The sequence below is a fragment of the Strix aluco genome, chromosome 4 (genome assembly GCF_031877795.1).
Source record: "Strix aluco isolate bStrAlu1 chromosome 4, bStrAlu1.hap1, whole genome shotgun sequence".
Taxonomy (NCBI): Eukaryota; Metazoa; Chordata; class Aves; order Strigiformes; family Strigidae; genus Strix; species Strix aluco.
The window spans coordinates 91931354-91953639 of NC_133934.1; the positions used below are offsets into that span (position 1 = coordinate 91931354).

General features: G+C 42.3%; 1 protein-coding gene across 4 annotated transcripts; it reads right to left on the minus strand.

Annotated features, from left to right (window-relative positions):
* Nucleotides 1-7397: 7397 nt before the first annotated feature.
* On the minus strand, nucleotides 7398-21756 carry DCAF4 (DDB1 and CUL4 associated factor 4). Of its 4 annotated transcripts, none has more exons than XM_074824284.1 (14): nucleotides 21663-21756; nucleotides 20788-20906; nucleotides 19052-19149; nucleotides 17164-17321; nucleotides 15597-15679; nucleotides 14856-14958; nucleotides 13732-13875; nucleotides 13005-13054; nucleotides 11644-11723; nucleotides 10200-10295; nucleotides 9991-10088; nucleotides 9101-9277; nucleotides 8772-8886; nucleotides 7398-7807 (listed from the first exon to the last, which is right to left on the minus strand). In XM_074824284.1, exons 2-14 carry the CDS (start codon nucleotides 20898-20900, stop codon nucleotides 7614-7616), a joined length of 1509 nt encoding a protein of 502 aa, XP_074680385.1. In that variant the 5' UTR covers nucleotides 20901-20906; nucleotides 21663-21756; the 3' UTR covers nucleotides 7398-7613. The 4 variants fall into 4 exon arrangements, with proteins under 4 accessions (XP_074680385.1, XP_074680384.1, XP_074680382.1 ...); XM_074824283.1 differs by having other exon boundaries at nucleotides 21597-21756; XM_074824281.1 differs by having other exon boundaries at nucleotides 21553-21755.
* Nucleotides 21757-22286: the final 530 nt, after the last annotated feature.

The window sequence follows — 22286 nt, forward strand, 5'->3', positions numbered from 1 at the left end:
ACATTAGGATTCAATGAACAAAAGGACTCTAAATGATGTCTGTGGACAGAAAGCTCTACAGGAAACTTAAATGAAGGAAATAGAAATCCTGAAAAAAAATCACTAAAGCAAGTAACATGGGAGCATCTTGTGCTTGGGGTGGGACTGTCAGCCTGAAGACAAGGATTAATCCTAGCAGTAGAAACTTGTGAGAGTTTTATTCCTAAACTCTTAGGAGAGATGCTCCATGTGCAGAGGTATTGGTAGCATTTAAGCAGAATGAGTCTTTGCAAAACCTGTCAGCAGTTAATGGCAATCTCCATGGGACTCTGCAAAAGCCCAAGCTGTGACTCTTTCATAACGGTAGTATGAGACAGGTCTGACACTCTAATGCAACTCCTGTGTTGAAAGAGTCTTCTTTATTTACAAGGGCAGGGAGAGGAGGAGACTGTTTTCCAGGAAATTTCCAGAAGTTCACAATGTCTGTTTTACTGAAGACAAATTAATTGCTTGCAGTTGGTCAAGATGATAATGTGTCCTTTGGATCAACTGAAGTTCACTGTAACGTTAATATTTCAGTAGTTAAAATCAGCACACTGTCTTGGTGAGATAATGAATTCAATTGGTCTGAGACGTGGCACGATAAAAGCATGTGCTGAGTTACAGAATGAAGTGGACTGATGTAAATGATGCCAGGAAAATGATGTCAGATTGATTATTGGCAGATCAAGCAGCGTCTGCACCTCTCTGATTAGGAAATGCTGTAAAAAACATTGAGTAAAAGAAGAATCATGTGAATTACCTGATGTGCAAAGATGTGCCCCAGTGAAAAACTAATTCCTCACCCAAAGCACCACAAAACAAGCCTAGATTTGTAGAGGAAAAAACATCTGATATAATTGCTCTATTCTGATGGATTTATTTACATTTGTGGGTACCTATGCCAATTCAGCATAAAGATTCATCTTCAAATAGGTGATGTGGGTTTTCCTCTGCTTCTGTGAAGCAGATATATGTGAGCTTTGTATAGGTGTGCACACTCTTAGTTAGGACTCCCTACCCAAAGCCTTTAGGCCAAGCTTGGCTTAAATCTATACCAGGTGTACATTGCACCTGAGACTCACAGTGAGGGAAGCAGATGTCAGAACAGCATGGCTGTAATGTGTCGCTATTGTCAGGGTAGCAGCAGGCTTGTATCTACTTGCACAAGAAAAACTGCTTTGTCTTTCACCTGCCTACCCCCACATTGGTTTTCCTGCTCGTTCATTCCCCTGCCCGGTTCCTCACAGGTGAAGTTGCACCCACTGAAGTTGGCCAAGGTATCCTGTATGTTCCTGTCTGTGCCACTTGTGAATTGGACCCTTAGTTGTGTTCTAGAAGACATGACAACCCTTGCTAGCTTTTGATGTCAACAGTTTATTTGTTGAAATAAACACCATGTTAGATCTGCCTTGCATTTATGTTAGGTGTCTGTCTGCTGTGGCTGTGCTGAGACATTCACAAATGCCCCTGTTGCTTTGGGTAGCCTGAACTTTAACACTGCAGGAATCTGGCTTCCCACCTGGTCATACAGACTGTTCTTCATCTTTTTTGCTTCCAGCATAACCAGCCCAATGAAGTTTAAGTACTACTCTCCCACTCTATTTTGCAGCCTTTCCTTTTCATGTTTCATTGTCAACTAATGTCAGTCACTGTAACTCCACATCTTGTGGCATTGTCCTTGCATTTGATTTATTGCTGATGGCTGTAATATAATTTGGCACCAACAGATATGTATTTGCCTGCCAGTAATTTGAGAACACAGAGTGATTTGGACAAGCGATAGAACTGTCTGGTTTTTGTCATCCATGGCTCATCCCCACCCCCTGCTTTAGCTGAGCACTCTCTTGGTAGAGCAATGTTGATATGTATATTCTCTCAGTCACAGCATATAGTATGTCACAAAATGTTTTTGTTAGCAGTGCAGGCACATCAACAATGAAATCAGGACAATGCCGAAATAAATAAAAACTCACTGAGAGCTTTCAAAATCAACAGTATAATGTGACAAAGACAAAGCTAAACTAGCATGGCAGTTAGTTATCTTAAGCCAAAATTAAAGTGAATTCAGCTTTTTAACTTCATTTTTATTGGATATAACTCCAGTAAAAAATAAAGCAATACAGGTACAAGTTTTATATACATGTATATACGTATATGTATGTGTATATATATGTAAAAAAAGTCCTCACATAGGAAATATCTCAATTGCAGCATTACAAAAATTCTAATGTCAAGAATGCCTGGAGATTTTGAAATGCTGATTTCTGACACTTTGAAAAGCTGGCTCAATCTTTCTGGTTCTGGTTAAAAGGCAGTTTTACAGCAGCACTGGAGAGAAGCAGTAGTGTATGTATGACAACGTACAGACAATGATTTGTCAGGAAGGCAGCAGAGTGCTTCACAGCTACCATGGTATTAATAGTTCAGGTAGGAAAGAAGTTCAGGTAGGAAAGAAGTTGTTTGAACAAGAAAAGGCAGGTGATCTTCATTATATTTTCAGACATTACCTAAAACGGTTTAACAGCTTGGTGCCTTGGCTGCCACATGAAACTAATTCATGAAGTGCTTTGAACACTTGTATTGAGCATCTTTCAACCCCCAGCCCCTCTCCCCAGAACTGTCTAGGAAGTACTTCGGGTTGGTATTGACTGCTTAATTCAGCTCACAGTATATGTAGTATATGCAAGCAGTCACCAGCAACTGAAGGTTTGGCAGCCAAAGTTTGAATTATTCACTGCCAGATTATAACTTTTCTGAAAGCAGCTACTGTTAAGGGGACATCTTGAGGTTATGTATGCATTTGGGTTTGAATTTTCACTTCCTCACAACAAATGCTTAATTTTTTAGTGCTGTTAGAATAGGTCCCTATTAAGTTCAAAAATGTAAAAATACCAGAGTGAAATTATGACTAGTAAACTAATTTTTAACCTCTTGGTTTCAGTATTTATCTGGATAACAGAAGAAGAATGACCATGAAGCCCTGTACTGCAGTAAATCAGGGCCAACACAAGGACATGATCCCCCCCCAGAAGACCCAAAAGCAAATCCTCTCCCTGCTTTAGACACTTCAAGTTAAAACTGTAGAAGTTTAAATTTCTACCTGTTATGTCTAAGAACCTAATGTGACCTAAAGGCGTTTATGTAGAATGAGTCTTTTTAATCAGGGTTGAGAAATGACTAATAGAAGCAGGGTATATGGAACAGAACAAGGGTGAGAGACTGGCTGATGAAACAGTCATGTTGATGGGAGGAACTGGCAGTTTGGTCAGTGAGCAGAGCCTGGTGGTCTGCTCTGAGCCTTGCTCCAGCGAGCAAAAGGGCCTAAAATTGTGTTTGCTGGATGAGGGATGCTGCAACCTATCTAGGAATGCATGTTTGGCCTTTCTGAAGTTGCCTACTAGTTCAGTACTTCCTGAGAAGATGATGCAAAGAAATACGGTATTTTGATACCGTAGCAGAGGGGAAGAGTGCTGCAGTTCCTTACTCTTTAACTGCCTTAGGGTTCTAGCTAGTGCTGCATAATGAAATAGTTGATTTAATATACTTTAGCTACTGCCTGCAGGCTGCTTGCTGTTTGTCACTGAAGCCAAATTGCTTTTCTTCTTGTCCTGCTTCCCCTCTCCTTTCATAGTGCTTTTGCAGGCTTAATTAAAAGTGTTGGCTGCAAAAGCACTAGTTGGGTGAATGCGTTTGCAGGGACATGTGTGTGCGTTTGGCTCCTGGAAATAACAGAAAGCAAATGAGTATCCTTTGTTTTATGAGTTTTGCCTAAAAGGGAACAAAGGAAAACCATCTTCAGTTATGCAAGATGCCTTTCTGCCACAATTTCTAGTTTGTGTTTCCCACGGTAACTGGGCACAATTGTTGCATGGTCTTGTTCTTGCAGAACAGGCATTACTGGAGTTAAGAGCACTAAAAAGAGTTTAAATTTTGGAATTATTTTTTATTTAAGAGAGTTCGTGATCCTTGTAGTTTGCTACCTGCAAGTGTTTGAACCACACGATTACTAGCAAGAATATCAATCTAAAGTAAAATATGTTCCAACTCAACACTGAATTAATTATCAGATGTAACATCAGGAGTTTGCAGTGGGATGGGGTTAGCTACATTTCTATTTCCTGAACAGATGTTTAGGTGCAGCATGCATTAACTAAGTCAATGCAAATGCTTTTGAAAGTTGTGCTGCATGCATTAATCACTGTGCATGCAACAGAAAATGTCCCCAATTAACATAACTAATCAAGACAAATTGCAGACTATTTTCTCAAATTGAAAAGAAAAGCAAGCCAGGAATCAGATCTCTTGGTTATCCAAGGGCACTAGAGGGAATGGGAAGAGCCTATAAAACTGATTTATCCTCTGATGAGAACAGGGGACCCTTGGTCTTATAAACAAGGTCTGTAGAAAGAAGAGGCAGCACAGAGTATGCTGTGAGCAGCGTCCACTCTGCTTTGTGTGAGAAAGCAGGCTCTGCAGAGGAACGCTGAAGTCAGATGTGTCAGGGGAGCCATAGTTGCAAGGAATTCACAGCTTAATCTGCCTACAGGGAAACGGGAGTTGGCTGTTAATAGCATACAAGAAAGACTTGGAGGTTTTGAAAGTAGCTCTGTTCCTTCAGATAGGGAAGAAACAGTTTTGAATATTTGCTGGGATTCATCTTTCATCTTGACTACCTTTGCAACAGCTATTTAATACAGAATATATTCACACAGTAAAGTTATTACACTGCTCCCAGGAGGAGAGTTTTCCTGCTCTATTGTCTTCTATATAGATTAACTTGTAAAAGAAATACAATGAAAGGGGAGCTGATCACCACACATAACATCAGAGTATGGTGAGCAATAAGAGCTGCTGAGAAGAGAGAGACAGTTTCCTAGAACAGCACATTGCTTAGGCCTGAAGGTTGTGAGAGGATAGGAGAAATGAGTGTGGAGCCCTGCAGGACAGAGAAGATTTTTAGTAGGGCCCACCTGAATTTGAGAAATTACCTCTTATCCAAAGTCACTTGAAAAAGGGCAGGGGAGAGGAGTACATTGGTAACAAACAAAAAAACCACAGGATATGCTCAGGTTTGCACTGAGCTTGTGAAAGGACTCTCCCTCTATTGAACTTGCAATGCAGGGCACTTGTGATGCTTCTTTTGGAGGAAGCCAAGCCAGAGACACACTCATGAAGTGTGCTCGATGAGCTCAGGCCACTAGCAGGGATGCAAAGGGATGGATTGGCTGCAACACCAAGTCCTTGATGAGCTCTTAGAGAGTTCATGCCACAACCTTGAGTGTCTCATCCCTCTTAACAGTGCTGTGCTCATGATGCAGCTCCCACTCTCCTTCTCTGACTGAACCGTTTTGCCAGCCACCTTGTTTAACTGCAAATACTCCTGCACTGTTACAGCCCGAGGGGTTTCCCTGCAGATGCACCACTGTGAGGTGGAGTGGAGCTGATGGCCCATCATGATGAAGGCAGTGGGATGCAATCCCTCCGTAAGTAGGTTGCTCTGGCCAAAAGCTTTAGGTGCAAAAGAATGGTATCTTCCAAGAAACTAAGAAAGCTAGAAATCTTTGTAGCGTGCCTAGGAGAGTAGTGGTAAAAGTTTTCTCTGAGGGCAGGAACAGGATTGCTTGGTGCCCTGCTGTGCCTGATTAACCATCAGAGCATCCCACACCTCTTCTGGGCTGTAACAGTACTAGAACAGCTCTTCAGCATACCTACAACTGTTACCTGTACCTAGGTCCTGCCTCTGCCTATACACAGAGAACAGATACCCTGCTGGAGTACAGCTGCTCTACTGCTGCTGCTGGAAAATGTGTTTCTGCTACTTGATGCCTTTCCTGCCCCTTTGAGCAGGTGGCCCTGAAGCCCGGAAGGGTTTCAGAGAGCAGACTACAGGCACAGGACCACACACAGCAAAGTCACAAAGGGCCTTGGAAAACAAATTAATTATGCCTGCTCAAAAGATGTGGTGGAGTAAATAGGGTAAGCAGCCAAGAGACAGGTATTAGTCCCATTTTTTATTCCTAGAATGCAATTTAGTGAAGTAAAAAAGCTTTGCTGGGGATTTACAAGCCCCTTCCTTCCTAGGATGCTGAGCACTGTTGCACCCTGCTGCCGTGAAGGCACAGATGGTACCCCAGGTGTGAGTGCTGTGCTGGGTGCTCCCAACTAGAGGTGACACCTACGGTCACCAACATTTATCTTTGTGCGCACGTGCAGCCCATACCCGATTTCAGAAGGCACTTGGAATGCTGACAGCCAGCCTCGCTCTGGGACACCGCCATCTCCCTGAGCCAGCTGGACACAGCCGCCATCTTAACACACTGTGCAGCGGGGGTGCGATTGCAACCTGTTTGCACGCTCGCCTGCTGACCTGGCACGACCCCCTGGGAAGTGGCGTCTCTGATGACTGTGATGACACAGTTGTACATCTGAACGCTCCAAGTGGATCCCAGGATGAAAAGGCAGTTCCTGCATTCCTTTTCTAACAATTTTGGGAAACTTGAGCGCAGCATGTTTTCCCTGTGAAGCCCATCAGTAGCTCTACCTAGTTCATGAGGGCCCTTACCCCCTCTAGGCTCCTGATCCTCTCTCAGTGCTTCCTACGTATACTAGCCGCAGTATACTGCTTTGTACTACTCTCACCCAACCCAGACTGGTTGCCAGGAATGAGGCTTCATGGGAGAATTGTTCTCAGATACAGATACAGCTGGTACTACAACTTCACGGCTGAGGGCCCGGTTGTACCTCCGTATGCAAAGGCCCTGACTCTGCGACGTCACCTCCTATCTCAAAGAGGATATGGTCTGTCCAGACTGGGCTTGGGTCCTGCTACAGCTGCATGAGCAAGCTTGCCATTCCAGACTGCTGACCAAACTCCAAGTTTGGTGTGGACTTGGTTAGGAAAGACTATGATAAATTAACAGGGATATTCAGCCTTGCTCCTGGACCAGGAAAGGGGCTTTGTTCTACCCGTGCTGCCTTTTAAGGGGAATGGTGGTGGCAGGGCAGTGACACACTCCCATCATCTGAAAAGGACAAAGTTTAGCATGGCGCAGCTGCAAGGACCGACTGTGAGTGGGGAAACAGCTGTTCCTTGGACCGCTTCCACCCACAGATGTAGTAGAGACACTCTACACAGGGACTCAGACCAAAGCCTTACCTACACCTGTAGTGTCAGCTTCTCAACACCAGCTGCTTCACTCTGCTAATCCACCCTGTTGTCCCAGCCTCCTTGCCAACATAGATGTAACCACAGCTAAGTGGTGGTTGACTGAGTTAGAGCAGCCTTTTGACAACAAACTCAGCTAGAGACAGGCCCTTGTCAGAAGTTACCAGCTTTTCAAAGCTTATAGCTAGATTTCAAAGAGGCTGAGTATTGCTGAAGGAGTTATCAAGCATTCAGCTTTTATTTACAAGATGTCTGAGATGTATGCAGCGAGATTTGCTGAACCTGCTGAAGAAGGTTCAGAATTTCATGGGTAAAGCAGATGCAACAGCAGCACATAGTGACTCAACAGCATGGTGACTGGTGCAAAAATTTTCAAGTTGTGTATAGGCTGGCAGCTTTGTAGACCAGGTCTGAGGAGAATATTGTGTCAGTTATAGGAGAAGTGGTAGAGATCCTGTTTGACAGCCATGAGTAAGCCAGGAACTCCTCGGCTACCCCCAAGTCTTGAAGAAAACACCACACTGGGAATGGCATCTTTGGAGGATGGGTGGGGAGAAGGGATAGTTCTAAGCAGGTGGGCATCTTGGAGACTCCAAATTCTGGTGTAGCAATCCTGACCAACTGGAAAGGAAAGGAGACCAGAATTCAACATTACACAGTAAGTACTTTACACAGCTCTGCAAGATTATCATCACAGAAGCAGAAGGTCTATGGGGAAAAAAAACCTGACCATTTCTACACACACTAGAGGCAATGTGCTTATCAATACCCTATGAAATAGAAATTCTACACCGAATACTGCAAAAGCAGGAAAAATGTGCATTAGGCAATAAGTTATGATAAATCAATAGTTAGATTGCTTTCCTCATTATCAAGCTCCTAAGCCAAAAAAGGGGAGAAAAACTCACTGTCAAATTAACAAGAATTCTTCTCATTATTCTGTCACCTATTGACAAATCCAAGGAGAGCGAGGTCACTATGTTTACAGTGACATTGTGAAACTTGGCTATACTATGAGGGTTTAGGGATTTTGCTTCATTTATTGTTACCTTTCCAGCCCCAACCACAAATAAAATTAAAAAAAAAAAATCTCAGACTGTAGCCAAGTATATTCAAAATGAACCTGAGTGGTATAGACAGTTTACAAGGAGTTATGCTTACAGGCCAGTGCTTCAGTCCATCACCACCCCACCCACTTAAGCACCAAACAAACATATACACGGTCTTTAGTCTCTATATAGTTATCACCAAATCTCCAGTTTACAGGTTGTTTCCCTGGATTTCAAAATCAAGTGTTTTCTGCTCTACTCTCAAGACACCCTGTGGAAAGCATAATGGGACTTTTGCAGGACACAGCAGATAAAGCTGTTAAGCACTACACAGGAGCGATTACAGTAGGTGTGCATCCGTAACGTTATTTCTTAATTTTCACAGTATATCACAGTATGTCCAAGGCTAAATTTCTTTTGAATTTTAAAGAATTAAAGCTTTACAGTTTCCAACAGCTGTAGCTAAGAAACACTCCTCAGGCATAAGAGAATCACTGCCATGCACTCTACAAATAGAGGGGAAAAAGTCAACCCACCTGCTGTAAGAAGTCCTTCCTCCTCATTTACATGCAAAGGGAGAATAGCATATTCATTGTGATGACCTTTGTACTGTTTCACACACTTTGCTGTTCTCAGGTCCCACAGTTTTATCTGCAAGTTGAAGTAATTGTTTGAAAGAAGATATATTAACAAAGCAGAGAGTACTTGACGGTTGATAAATAAGTGGATCTGGAAGAGGACCCACATACGGAACTACCACCCAGTTCCATACCACCCTCCAAAGAACAGGCATCCGCCCTCAGGACTGGGAGAAGTACCCAGATACTAAAAGGAGCAGAATATCCTAAATGCAACAAAACCATACCTTTCCAGCCATATCTGCTGCCATAAGATAATGTTCATCCTCAAGAAGGCGAATAGATGTAACTGCTGAGTCATGGAAGAAACGAATTGCTTTCCAGCTCTGGCCCTTCCTGTTGCGTTGACGCACATCAATGCTAAAAATCTCACCTGAACGGCAGCCATTGTACAGCATTGGGGTCTGGAAGAATCCAAGAGGAAGAAATGACTATGTAACCTCTCAAAGGATCTTACAAGCTACACAGACAGAATCCACGTCAAGCTTTTGAGCTTTCTGGTGCAGCTGTCAAATTATTTTATTAACACGGGCATTAAGAACCAGAATTTTTATTACACACTGCAACATTTTTCAGCCAACTCATTAGTTCCACTCAAACCTCAACTACTTACTTTAGCTGTAAAAGTTCAGCTAGGTGAATTGGAACTTAGTCTAATGTAACAGCAAAACAGGAACTGGAATTCTCATATTCTGATTTCACCTTTCCCACTAAATCTTTGTGAACAAGTCCTTTAGTATTTTATAGGTGTTTCCTCCATCTTGATGGAGACAATACACTCAGTGTTAACAAAATGAGGTCATTTGCCAAAACCCAAACAATTTTACAATGCATTATTACTGTGCTCTTTGTACTTCCTTCATTGTCTTTTCACCTCTGTTCAATTAACAAAAATTAATAACTCTGTGTTTCCACAGAGTTTGAAAACAGTTCATCTTTTTTGTTGCTATTTGATTATGTGCAAGCATCAGACCACGTCAGCTCTGTTGTGGAACAGCTATCTGACAGCAACTGTAATCACAACCTTATGTACAGCATGATGAGTCCCATCACAAACAGAATAAAACTCTGACCAATGAGGCACCGCTCTGAAAAAATGGTGTATGGTTCTTCTTACCTGTGTGGCAAACTGTTGTGCTAATACATCGCTACTGGTTCCAAACGTCTGTCGATGCCCTGTCACTACATTGGTCACAAGAACTCGTCTTGTCAGGCCTAAGGAAGACAGATTATATTTGTTTAGCTGTAACTTGGGTAGCAGCTGGGAGATTAATGCAAGAAGTCTTTCACACTGAGATAGGAGGGGCTGCGAGCCTTGTGGATCACCTGTGCTGAAGCAGTTGTCTGCCTGGGGATTCAGGCACCAAGCACAGGACCAGGCAGTGGATATCTTGAAGCTGCACAGCATTCCAGGTCGATCTCCTAGGAGAGGAGCAACACATGAAATATCCATAAAATGTTAGGACAGGATGATAACTCAGAAAGCTTCTCTATATTTCCATACGTCTTTCAACACTTCAATCTGAAGCAGAGAAAATGTTACATAATTAGTGTCCCTGTGCTGCTCAAGAGACGAGAAACAGAAATGGGACTTCATGACTAAGCTGAAGACTTACAGTCTGTGAGAGACTGTGAAATTTATTCACTAGTCAGAGGGCTGACCATGGCAGGGAAGAGAAAAATAACACTTGCCTTACAAAAGGAAAGTTAATTTTGCCTTACAGTAAACCACCTTGTTTTAGACAGGTTAAGTTCTACTTTGCTCCCAGGATCTACTTAGCAAGGTTCCCTCAAACCAACAATTCAGGAGAGTGAAGTCTGTCAAAAAACTTGGAAATACCTAAAACAGTCAATAGAAAATACTAGACAGGAGGACTTTGGTGGAACTCAGGGCATCTGATTACGGTGAAGGGCTCAAAATGCTATACAGAGCAACTGGGCATGCTGGCCTAGTAGTCATCCATCTTCAGTGACTCTTCAAGTTCATGGTAACTCTATGCATTTTTTTTTTTAATGCCTGCATAAATAACATGACATTTAAAATAGATCCGTAACTCTTCATCTATCACAGATTTCCTCTATATAAACTTAACTGATCATGTCTGAATGGCAACTGGGTTAAAGGACTACTGTGTGACTTGAAGAAGCATTGTTCTGACATCTATCAAGAAAGTCCAATTAATGAAGTCCTGCCCCCAAAAACATTGAACAAATATATAAAGATACAGCTACAGCCATCAGACTTAAGGCACAGGGTTCTCCAAATCAGTCATGCTTATACTGAGCATGACCTTGTACAAGGAGGTATGGGCCGAGACATGACCAGCTTTCCACCTTTGATTAATCCACTGAGCATACCTGAGTAGCTACCGTGAGAAGGGATTCTGCAGTGATTCTAGGTAGTCTATGAGGAAATTTGAGTACTTCTTGCGTGTAGCTTCTGAGTATTACTTACAGGCCAAGCTACTCATGAAAAATCTCAAATGTTTACTTTACAAGTGAGGTGTTTTCCTGCCAAAGTCAAGTACTACATCATCATCAGCTAAAAATAAACTAGTGCTTTGAATACTGCTTGTTAATTAATTCTTAAGGCAAGTTCTTTCATCTGTTCACTTCTTAAACTGTTTCAGACTTTCTAGGTTTTACAAGAATACAACAGTCTCACCAGCTACTGAAGAAAGCGTGGAAATAATCTTTCCTTTGTGCTCTTTTCATACCATAACTGCTATTGAAAATTGGAGAAAAAAAACACCCAACAAAAACACCCTACCTGGGTTAGTGCTGCTGAACAACGATGCTGGAAGCAGACTGGCACAGCCTGGTGTTTCTGCAATTCCCATGAGACACAGCTTGCTGAAGTGAGTTAAGGAAAACAAAGATTTCTCCCTAGAATGCAACAGGTTGCCTAACATCTATAGCTGGGGAAAGCAAGATGCTTTGACACACCCACAGATCTTAAAGGGAAAGTACTGTGATCTTTGATGCGTCTTACGAGTTTACAATTAAGACTTGACTTTTCATTTCTTTCACAGGAAAGAGCTAGAAAGAACTCAAATTCTTGCTTGTGCATTTTCACTACCAGAAAGACAAAGTAAGAGGAACACTAAGGTATCTTTCTAAGGATAGAGAAAAAAATGCATGGCCTACATGAATCATTCTTATCTTTACATGCTGATGACACTGCATTAATATAGATCTGTTTTTCACGGAGATAAGCCGGAACAAGGGGAGCACACATTGGGGAGGCAAAGAAGACTCACTTTAGTTTACATTAAAATACTTTCTAAAGATTATACCAGGTATAAATAGGATTTGAAAACTGCATTTCAAGTTCAGTGGGGTAAATCTGACATGACTAGAGGAAAGCACGAAATAACTAAACCAAACAATCCCCAACTCCTAACCAGCTGTGAGCAAGCCTGATTAACTTCTGCCACCTTCTGGATCAGTCCTGAATTGCGTGGCTTTTCCCATGAGCCATAATTTCCTCTTTTGGCACTTTAACAGCACATCTGTTGCCTGCCACCTCCCACGTTAAAATCCCCTTTACTTCCTCTCCTCTGTGCTCTGCACTGTCCACTACTACTTGCTCTACTATACCATCAACCTTTCTCTCCTCCTGAGACATATCTGCAGAACATGCTTTGAAAGTTGCAGAGCACGATGCCAACGAATTGCTCCCATTCTCCTCTTGCCCCAACCAATATGGGGATGGTTTACAACAGAAACTAACCAACCCGCTTTCAAAGAGCTCCACCTCAAAGAGAAAGTGAGTTGCCTTAATCCTCTTGTTCTTTTGCCCCAGCCAATTTCTAAACATCAGTTTGGATACGGCATCGACACTATTAATGAAGCAGGAAGTCCCCAGGGCAGGAAACATGGTCTTTCACCTACAATTACACTGGAACAGTTCTACATATATCTGTAACAGAACCATACACCTGTTTTACCAGCTCCAACATCTTTCAATTTTTTATAACTTACTCCGTTTTGCAGAAAACTTAATTTCTGGGGCAACTACATGAGAGGTCTTCCTGGAAGTGAGTTGGCTCTATGCAGCATGATAAAGACTTGTGAAAGCTGAACTGAAATTTTGGTTTTTGTTTTTTTTTTTTTTTTTTTAAAGGATATAAAACATGAGAATCTGGATGAGTCAATGATGCCCAGCACACAGAATTCACCTTCAGACAGAAGACAACATACTATTTTTGTGATCTTTTGTTCAATTCATGAAAGGGTATTTCCACAAAAAGATGACATAAAACTATAGGCTGTGCACACTTCCTTAGCCCACTAAATAGTCCAGTAACAGGGCACGAGCATTTTAGCCTCATACTCCTCTTAAATGTAAGAGACACAGCAGCATTGAGAAGTCTGTCCAAACACAGACTGAGGCACTGAGCACGTCCTATTTAAGAGATCATCCTTAAAATAATCTGAGCATGAAGAGATTATGAAAGCCTGTTTTAAATATGCTTCATATTCAAGGATAAACACATTTTCCCAAAACTACTTGTAAGAAGCATGCAAATCTTAGTAGTTTCTGGCCCTCAACATCAATTTTGTCAGGTATGGCCAAGTGCAACTCCAAAGTAAGCACTATCCTTTGAAGCAGATACTTCTACATAGTCTTCCATCCCAACTGCAGCACAATATTCCTGAGAACTAACACTGGTACTGAGGACTTTCAGAAACAAGTTTACTGTGATTCTGCATTTATCCAAGCTTCATATTGCTAGATTCTTCCATTCTCTGTTCCTAACCCCTTCCCCAACCCTCATGCATTTCCACCTGTGCTTCCCAGGAACAGCGTTCTGGGAATGCTACAACCAAAGGAAGCAGGAACAGAACACAGTACTTTGCGGTTTGTGAAGTAGAGGTTGTCATACATCTCCACAGTGAGAGACTCCTTCCCCAAACCACTGAGGTTGATGATACCATATTTGCATCCTCCATGCTCTACATCGTTCACAGTGAATATCCGTTCACAAGCAACATCTGCCTGTAAAATAAAAGCTTACTGGTCACACTTACTGGAAACTTACAGGAAAAAATAGCTTGAGGGAGGTCTAAAATGAAACAACACATTAATTCTCATCCCTTTAACATCATCTGCTTTCCGTTCATCTCTAAAACCAGTGGCCAACTCCTTTTTTTTGTATGCATGCACAGAAAAAACCTGAGTAAGAAAAGGATTTAGTCCTTGAGTAACAATAAATACTCTTTCCAATTATATCACTTCTAGACACTTACTCTGGCTGATTAGTAAGCACAGACTGGTATTGGTAGAGGACTCGAAAATTTAAACCTTATCAAAAGTTAACGTGCAATTCTCCTGCTGTTGGATCACAGCAAAAAGGCTGGTGCTACATTTCAACTTTTCCTCTGTGACATTAAGTTTCTGACTCCCTTCTGGCTTCAACTACCTATGCAGTACTCTGTTTACAAGGCCAGGAGCTGATCCTGGAGAGCTTTCTACATAAACTATGAAAGATACTCGCTCCAGAGACCTCTACTGCACATTCAGTACTATCAAAACCAGAGGAAACCGCTTGCAGATTGTGAGATGTAACACGATTACTGACATTTACATAGATTCGCTGGACGACAAACACTCCCAAAATGCTTCTCTTCCATTTTGTTTTTCTTTCTCTTAATCCTCTCCACTCCCCCTCCCAGCCCCACACTAATTATCCACTCAACACCTGTTTCTTTTCCAGGAGAACATGTTGATAAGGTTCAAAAAAACCACCAAACGCAAGCACTTCCATATCCAGCCTTTCATCATTTTCCTTTCTAGAAAAGGAACAGCCTCTTCCTACCTGTTTAAAGTTACCAAGCAGTTTTTGAGAACCGACACAATAGGAGTAATGCACCTTTGAACGCAAGATTTGACCTATGGGATTTGATTACAGGATCCTGAATTTTTCACTGAAGATTGGCTCTCTTTATCCTGAGGACTTAACAGTTCTCATAACATACCACAATTATTTTAAAGTTGTTGGTTCCAGCAACTGAGGAATCTGGACTGTGAATTTCTATCTTCCTCCTCTGCATGCAGTTCACTTTCAGTTCATGGACCAGCCTGTAAAAGCAGGTGGGGGGGCAGGGCGCAGAGAGAGAAGAATTCAGGTAAGCCTAGGTTTAATGCCAATGAGAATAATTCCAGATAGGCTATCCAGAACTGCTTCTCAATCACAGAAGATAAAATGGCTGAACCACCAGCATGCTGCTATTTCACTTATATAACCCATGAACATGTGCATCTTCCACATTCACAGAATTTCACCCTGCTATTTTGAACCCCAGCACATCTTCAGCAGCAGAAACAAAAATACAGCAAGCCACTAACTTGTCTTCTGTGCTGTTACTGAATCTGAGCTATCTTATGGGGGCAGGGGCAACGGTCACGTCAGCTGAAGAGCATTCATCCAAAGAAAAGCTGCACTGTATTCATAAAGTACAATGTGGCAAACTAGCATATATAGGAAAAAAGAAAAAAGAAGTTTTAAACTCCATTTATCTGAAATTGGGAAACCTTCATTTGAATTTTCATCACTTTAGTAATCTGATTATAAACGCATATAACTATTTTTTATTGTAAGTAATATGTTCTTCTTTGTCCTAAGTGGAACAGTGAGAAATGCAAAAAACCAGATAGGAACTGTTGCACTAACGGCAGAACTTGGTGTTCCAAACAAAAGACAAATCAAGTCATTGTACCTGCAATAACTTGTGGAGCTGAGCAAACCCAGCTGCCTTTTCTGTAACAGCATAGATGAGTTCAGTCCAGCCCTGGTTGTTTTCTGGAAGAGAATAATATGAAACTGTACTCAGTTACTCGCTTGTTTATGATTCAAACATGGCTGTGGGTCTTAGATGTTTGAGATATTTAGATAACTTTCTCCTCCAGCCTAGATACATTAGAATGTTCAGAGCATCTATAAAACACATTACAGCACCGTCTCCCTTGTCTACTACAGTAGACCAGTATATAAGTAGACAAGAAGATATTCCTGCAAGATGTGGGGTGCTTCTATAAATACAAAAACTGGGGGAAAAAAATCACAAACCAAACCCAACAGCCACTGTTTTCGCTTGACGTAATCAGCAGTATCACCTTGAGGTGTGAGGTCACCTTCTGGTGTCACTAGTAATACCTTAAATTCTTATTATACACCAAAATTTTCTATCACAACAAGACTGCTATTAACTATGCAGTCTTACTGCTGCACTAAACTACTTTTCCATTCATAATTTTTTAAAATTTCAGGCAAACACTTTCTGGGGAGACTGAAGGACTGAGTACTTTGCAGAGTTATGGAGTAAAAAAATCTTTTTGATAATGCTTAGACTAAGCAAGTATTTAAAAATCAAAATGCTCTATCTGGGAGCCTAACTCAGATGTCTGATTCAATAGCCAGATTTTGAGAAGAGATGTATATCCACAATTCCCATTAACAGCAATGAGGCCAGCAGCTTTTTGGTATCTATGAAACCTAAACTGCTCATGGAAACAGCTAAAACAACAACAACAACGCCAAAACCAAACCAGCAGCAGCACTTTCACAGTGAATACTGAAGAGCTGAATAGCTGGTTGAAGTGAGAACTTCACTACCTAAAGGAGAAAAACACTGCTTGCTTCTTCCAGATGAGAGCATATTTAAGCTGAACTGTGATTTGTGAAGTTATAAGACACAGCTTTCAGGTAATTAAAAAACATCCCTGTTGGGTATTTTACCCAGATTACAGATATGCAGCATCAGCAGTAACTCTGCTTTAACACTTTATGATGAAAAGCATACGAGTTTTCCAGGTGTAAATGTAAGCCCTGCCTTGATTTTACCTGTCCAAAGAAATTCTTCATAAAAAAGCTGCTTCCACAAAATATCAATACTATGGTTCCTTCAGGGTCCAGGAAAATGATCAATACATTTATTAAATGTGTGGAAAACTTAAAATCAAGACCCCACTTTACCAATTCAAGGCAGGGATCTGAAAACTGGCATCCAATGTCCTGACTCAAGTGTAACTGATGGACAATCTGCAATTCTGAGCACAGTTCCTGCCTCTTCACAGGTTTTTTGTTTCTAATGACTTGCTTTCATTCCTGTGTGGAACAGCCAAACAAAAGGCTTCAAGGACCATAAATTCTCAGCAAAAAGAAATTTTCATTTCTTCAGACAGCTTAGGGAACCGTACCACAGACAGAATTGAAAGGCTTTAGCTTATAATCTGTCCTGGGCCACAGCACAATAAAGCCTAATTGCAATCTTTTTCAGAATGTACCTTCTTTTGTTTTTCTTCCTCTTCTAAGAGTCTCAGTCTTTTGCATTCCATGGCCTTGTACTGAATGCTCTCCTTGGTGAGTGGGTTGTAGTTATTATGTCCAGGCAGTAGGCGAAAATAGCGATTCTTTTCTGAGTCATAGTAAAATCCCGGCAGTTCTTAGGGGAAAAGAAAAAAAAAAGTGGCAAAACGCAGGCAAAATCAGATGGATAACTAAGTTTGTTTATTGCTCTTTGACATCCCACATCTTCATGGGAATGTCAGAGTTACGAGGCTCAAAGCTCTTGCTCCCAGCAGGTCCCAAGCATGATACACAGACTAGAAATCAATGACAGCCACTTAAAGGAAAAAAAAAAAAAGATTATTTATAGTTTTCAAATGCAGTGCCATTACAAAGGTACAAAAGGGATGTCACCACTGCCCAAGATGAAATTCAGACAGATCAGAGAAGGAGAGAGGAAAGGTTTTGCTGCAGTACAAAAATGACCTTTCTTTATAAATCAATCATGAAGGGACACTCTTGGTTGAAAGGCGAGGTAAGGCAGTCCCAAACAAGAAAAAATTGACAATGAGGTATCATCCAGACCAAACAATCCACTTCTTCAACACACAGGAGAGATTTAGATACAATCAAGAGTACATTTGGACAACACACAGAGACTCCGTCCAAAGATAAATTGGGATGAGAGAAATATTCAATTTTAGTGCTTCACTGCCCAAGTAAATTCAGAGGCAGACAGGTAAAATATTTTGACAGATTCATAATGGTACATTGTCTCAAGACAAAGGATTTTATTCAGGAGAGGTGAGTGTTAACATTTAATTTCAAGAGTTTTTATTTAAACCTTTATCTACTACCAGAAATTGCATCTCAAGTCACATCTTTTTGCTGCTGCTTACAATTCAGCTCCTTGTCAGCATCTTTTAGGGTGCAGCTTAGCAGAAGTGACCAAGACTTATTCAGGTCAACAAAAATGTAACGATAGTGAATGAATCAGTAAGGTTCATAAAAGTACACTGCATTTAGTATATAGGATCTAATTACACAGTAACAAAATGTTTTGCAGTATACATCTCCTAACATGCTCACAACTTCTTAAGCACAAAAGGGTGATATACAAAAAAGGTCTCTCTAAACTCTGGCTTTGTCTGCATTAAGAGGTTATAGAATCAGGGGTGTTTCAGGACTGTCCTGTTGTGGAGAAATATATGTTCCCAGAGGCTTAGCTTTTGCTAGGGTTATTTAATAAGTCAGGAAAGCAGAATGCAAATGGGACATCTTCCTCAATAGCACTGCCACTGAATCAAGTCTGGTTTCACCAGTCAACTCCCTGATAATGAACAAACATTTAGCCAGAGTGATTTTCTTACAGACTACAAAATACACTGAAGGCGTAGAGAGAGATGTTCCCCCACCCTGGAAGCAGTGGATCGTTGTGTCTTACAAAAGACTAAATAACTGGATGCGAGTTATAATTTTTTATATGCTCTTTTATTTTCTTTGCTTATTTAATATTTCTATTGAAAGATGTATTTTATAACACCTTCAGCATGTATGAGAAAGGAAACAAAGTTCATTTTCTTCTCAAAGCAACATTTCTGGAGGGAGAAATAGAATTCTCCTTTCTCAGTTCATAACAGCTTGGATAAGCACATAAGTTTTCAAACATGAGAAGCACCTGTGGGCCTGAAAGTGCATGTGGCCCTGCTCTCTAGAGCCTCCCTTACTAAATCTTTTTGTATCACCTGATGTTACTTTTCCCTACAAACTTTGCTGCTTATATCCTTCCTGTAACACCATACTATTAATGCAGCTACTACTACCTTTTTCATACAGTCAGCACACAATATAGACATTGGTGTTTGACCCATAAACACATTCTCTTACCTGGTACTACAGAGTTCTGTGTTAAACTGGATGAAGAAGGATTTCCACTGCTGCTGGGGCCTGCATTCACTGGGGTCTGTGGTTCCTCCTGTTCCAGCCTAAAAAAATAGCATTGCCTTCAAGACAGGCTTACAGTTGTCCTACACATCTCTCCCACAAAGAACCTAGAAAGCAGCTTGTTACTGACATTAATGGAGTACAATTTTGCAGGGCTGTGCTAAGCACACTGTGCATATCACCATACACTAAACCATGAAAATGAAACAGTACAAATATTAATCTTAAAAACCTCTCAAGAACATTAGAGATACCAACATCTTAAAAGCCTTAATTACTTGCTAAAATACTAGAGGTGGCTGCTGATTCTGCAAGTGCTTTTACCTTTCCAATAAAAGATTAATTCTGGGCATTTTACCATATCCCCAACTAAAAGAAAAGCCCACCCTTGAAAGCATGTAAGTCTTCACAGCGTAAAGTGAGAGACAGTGTGGGTAAAACACTGATGTCAGGTCAAAAATATTTTGCCTTCTCTTCATGACAAGAATTTCATTGATGAGGTTCAGAAATATGCAAAATAAACAAAAGTTTAATGAAAACTCCAAGAAAGAAAACTCTTTGCTTTTGTAATAAACATCACAGTCAACAGGGTAACTGCAGCTTTCTTCTTTCTGAAGTAATTTAAATGGGCACAATTCAGTACTGATGAGCAAAATTCCACCGGGATGTTTTCTGAATCACCCACACAAATCTAATTTTTTAAGCAGGTCTTATACCATGTCATCTTAAAAGCATTAGGCCAAGATGTTTTGCAAGAGCTATAATTTTTATTGAAAACAAGATGACAAGGAAATTCTAGTCCTAACATCAGCTCTATTGCTGTTTGATTATACAACTTTGAAAATAGCTAAAGAACATAACCTATCTAAAAGGGGAAAAACACCCCACACCAAACCTAAGCACTTCAGTTTAAAGCTTTTTAATAAAATCCTTTTACTTCTATATTCACTAAATTAGTGCCCATTTGCATTTCTAACTTTTCTTACACAAATACAAGTAATGGGGCAACTCATATATATGTGTATGTGTCATCTCCTCTAAAAATCTGTTTTAAAAAAATACTTAGAGCATTAAAGCAAAGGATTGGCCTCTTTTATTCCTGTAAGAGGCGCTAAGGAAAGAACACAGGAAAGAGCCATAAAAATAGCTCAAACAGGCAAGAATAAGTTCTAAAGTTAAAAATGTAGTTTTCTGAAAGAATCAGTTTTCAAGGCAGTGGATTATTCCTGAGACCCTGTTTCAGTTTCCTGATCTGTTAGATGTGGTACTATTACCATGTTACTAACATGCTTTCAGACTTTCTGGAAGATCCTTTAATGACAGTTTTTACACTAGTAAACACTGAGGCATAAAATAAATGGGCAGGTGGAATGAAGTACTTATAAACAGTTTTCCTCCCTGAACTATCTTTGCATATTAATGAGGGGTTTATGGACAATCAGGCATACCTGAAAGCTCATGGAACCACATCTCAGTTTAAAATCAATATACAGTTGTGAACATATGATAAATTTCCAGAAATCAATGCAATTCCACTCCCACTAGGGATGACAGATATACCAGAAGTACTGTCCACTAGATTTTTAGATGGCAACCCTCCCAGTTCTAGATAGGCACCATTCTTCAAATTTAATTAGGTATAACATCGAACAGCTTAACCCATGCTGAGCTGCACATACCTGCTTTCAGTATGGTTATTGTGACTGGGTCTTCTATACCGACGGGGACGGTAGCTGTGCTTGCGATTGCTCCATCCATGCTTTTCTTTGCCTCTCCAGTAATTTCTCTTCATTTCTACCTATAAAGCAAACACACACACATACTTCAATACTACTTGCCTGGAAGGGTCCAACATACAAGATAGTCTCTTAACACAACCTCTTTTCAACCACTTTCAAATAGCTTGTTGTGGTCTAGGGATCAAAACCAAGGAGGCACATTGAAGCAAGTAATTTACTTTTAAAGAGAAACACTTTCAAGTCCAAACAGCATCAGATCTTAAAGAAAAGCAAGGCAGAGCAGCACTGTCGGCCGTTTGAAGGGAGGCCGAAATACGCCCGGTACGGTGGCGACCACTCCCACGGGCAGCGCTGACAAACACCCACCGGCTCGGCTCTCCTGTGCGCAGCCCCACAGCCCCGCTGAAGCCGGGTGTTAGCAACCGCCAGCTTCCTCCCGAGCACCGGCGCGCTCTCAACGCGGCGACAAACCGAAGCCACCAACAGCGGCCCACCCGCCCCCGACACGGGCCGGCCTGCCTGCCTGCCTCCCACCCCGGGCCCAGGGGACGCGGCGGTATGAGCAGGCGGCCAGCAGCAGCCTGGCCGAAGGGCCCGGGCCTCCCCTCCCCACAGCAGCCACACCGGGCCAGCATCCCCGGCCGCGGTTTTGTAAGCGACCGGGCCCACTCACCACCCGGACCACAAGCGCTTCCTCACGCCTACCAGCCTCCCTGCTAGGCCAGGCCCAGCTCCACGGCTCGGCTCACCCGCCGCGCTGAAACTAAAAGCCCTGAGGCAGAGGCGCGACCGCGGGCAGGCCCTGGGCCACCCACTCCTCATCAGCACTGTCGCCGTCCCCGCCGCCGGACCTCGCCGCTTCCACCCTGTCGCCAAAGCTCCGCCCACACCCCGACGGGCGCTCCTGACTGGCCCTCATCCGGGCCCCTCACTTGATGGACAGCTCACTCACCAAACAGTAGAAGGCCAAACCGGCGCGTGCGCCCCGCGGTAGGGCGGGGTCACAGCGGCGGTAGGCGGGGGCGGGCCCCGGCGGTGCGGGCGGGCCCTGCAAATAAAACCAGAGTAGGGGAGACTAGGGCGGGCGTTTTTGGCAGCAACGAGCTGTTTAGCGCGGTAGGGAGGTGGCAGCACTCAGGTGGCTGAGAGCGCGTGTGGGAGCCTGGCGAGAGCTATCGGCCAGCGCTTAGGGGCGTGTTTCTGTGTGAGGGGTAGTGTTGGGCCCCGTTTATGGGGGGGGGGGGGGGGAAGCGCTGGGGTGAGGGGATGAGCTGGTAAGGCCCTGCCGCTGCTGCGGGCCAGTCTGTGGGGAGTGGGGGGCTGTGAGGGGGGCTGCTGGGGCAGAGTCCCTCAGCAGTGCGGGTAGGGAGCGGGGCGGGTCAATAGATGAGCTCTGTGAGGGGAAGCACTTGATTCCTCCGCGAGCTGGCGTTGAAGGC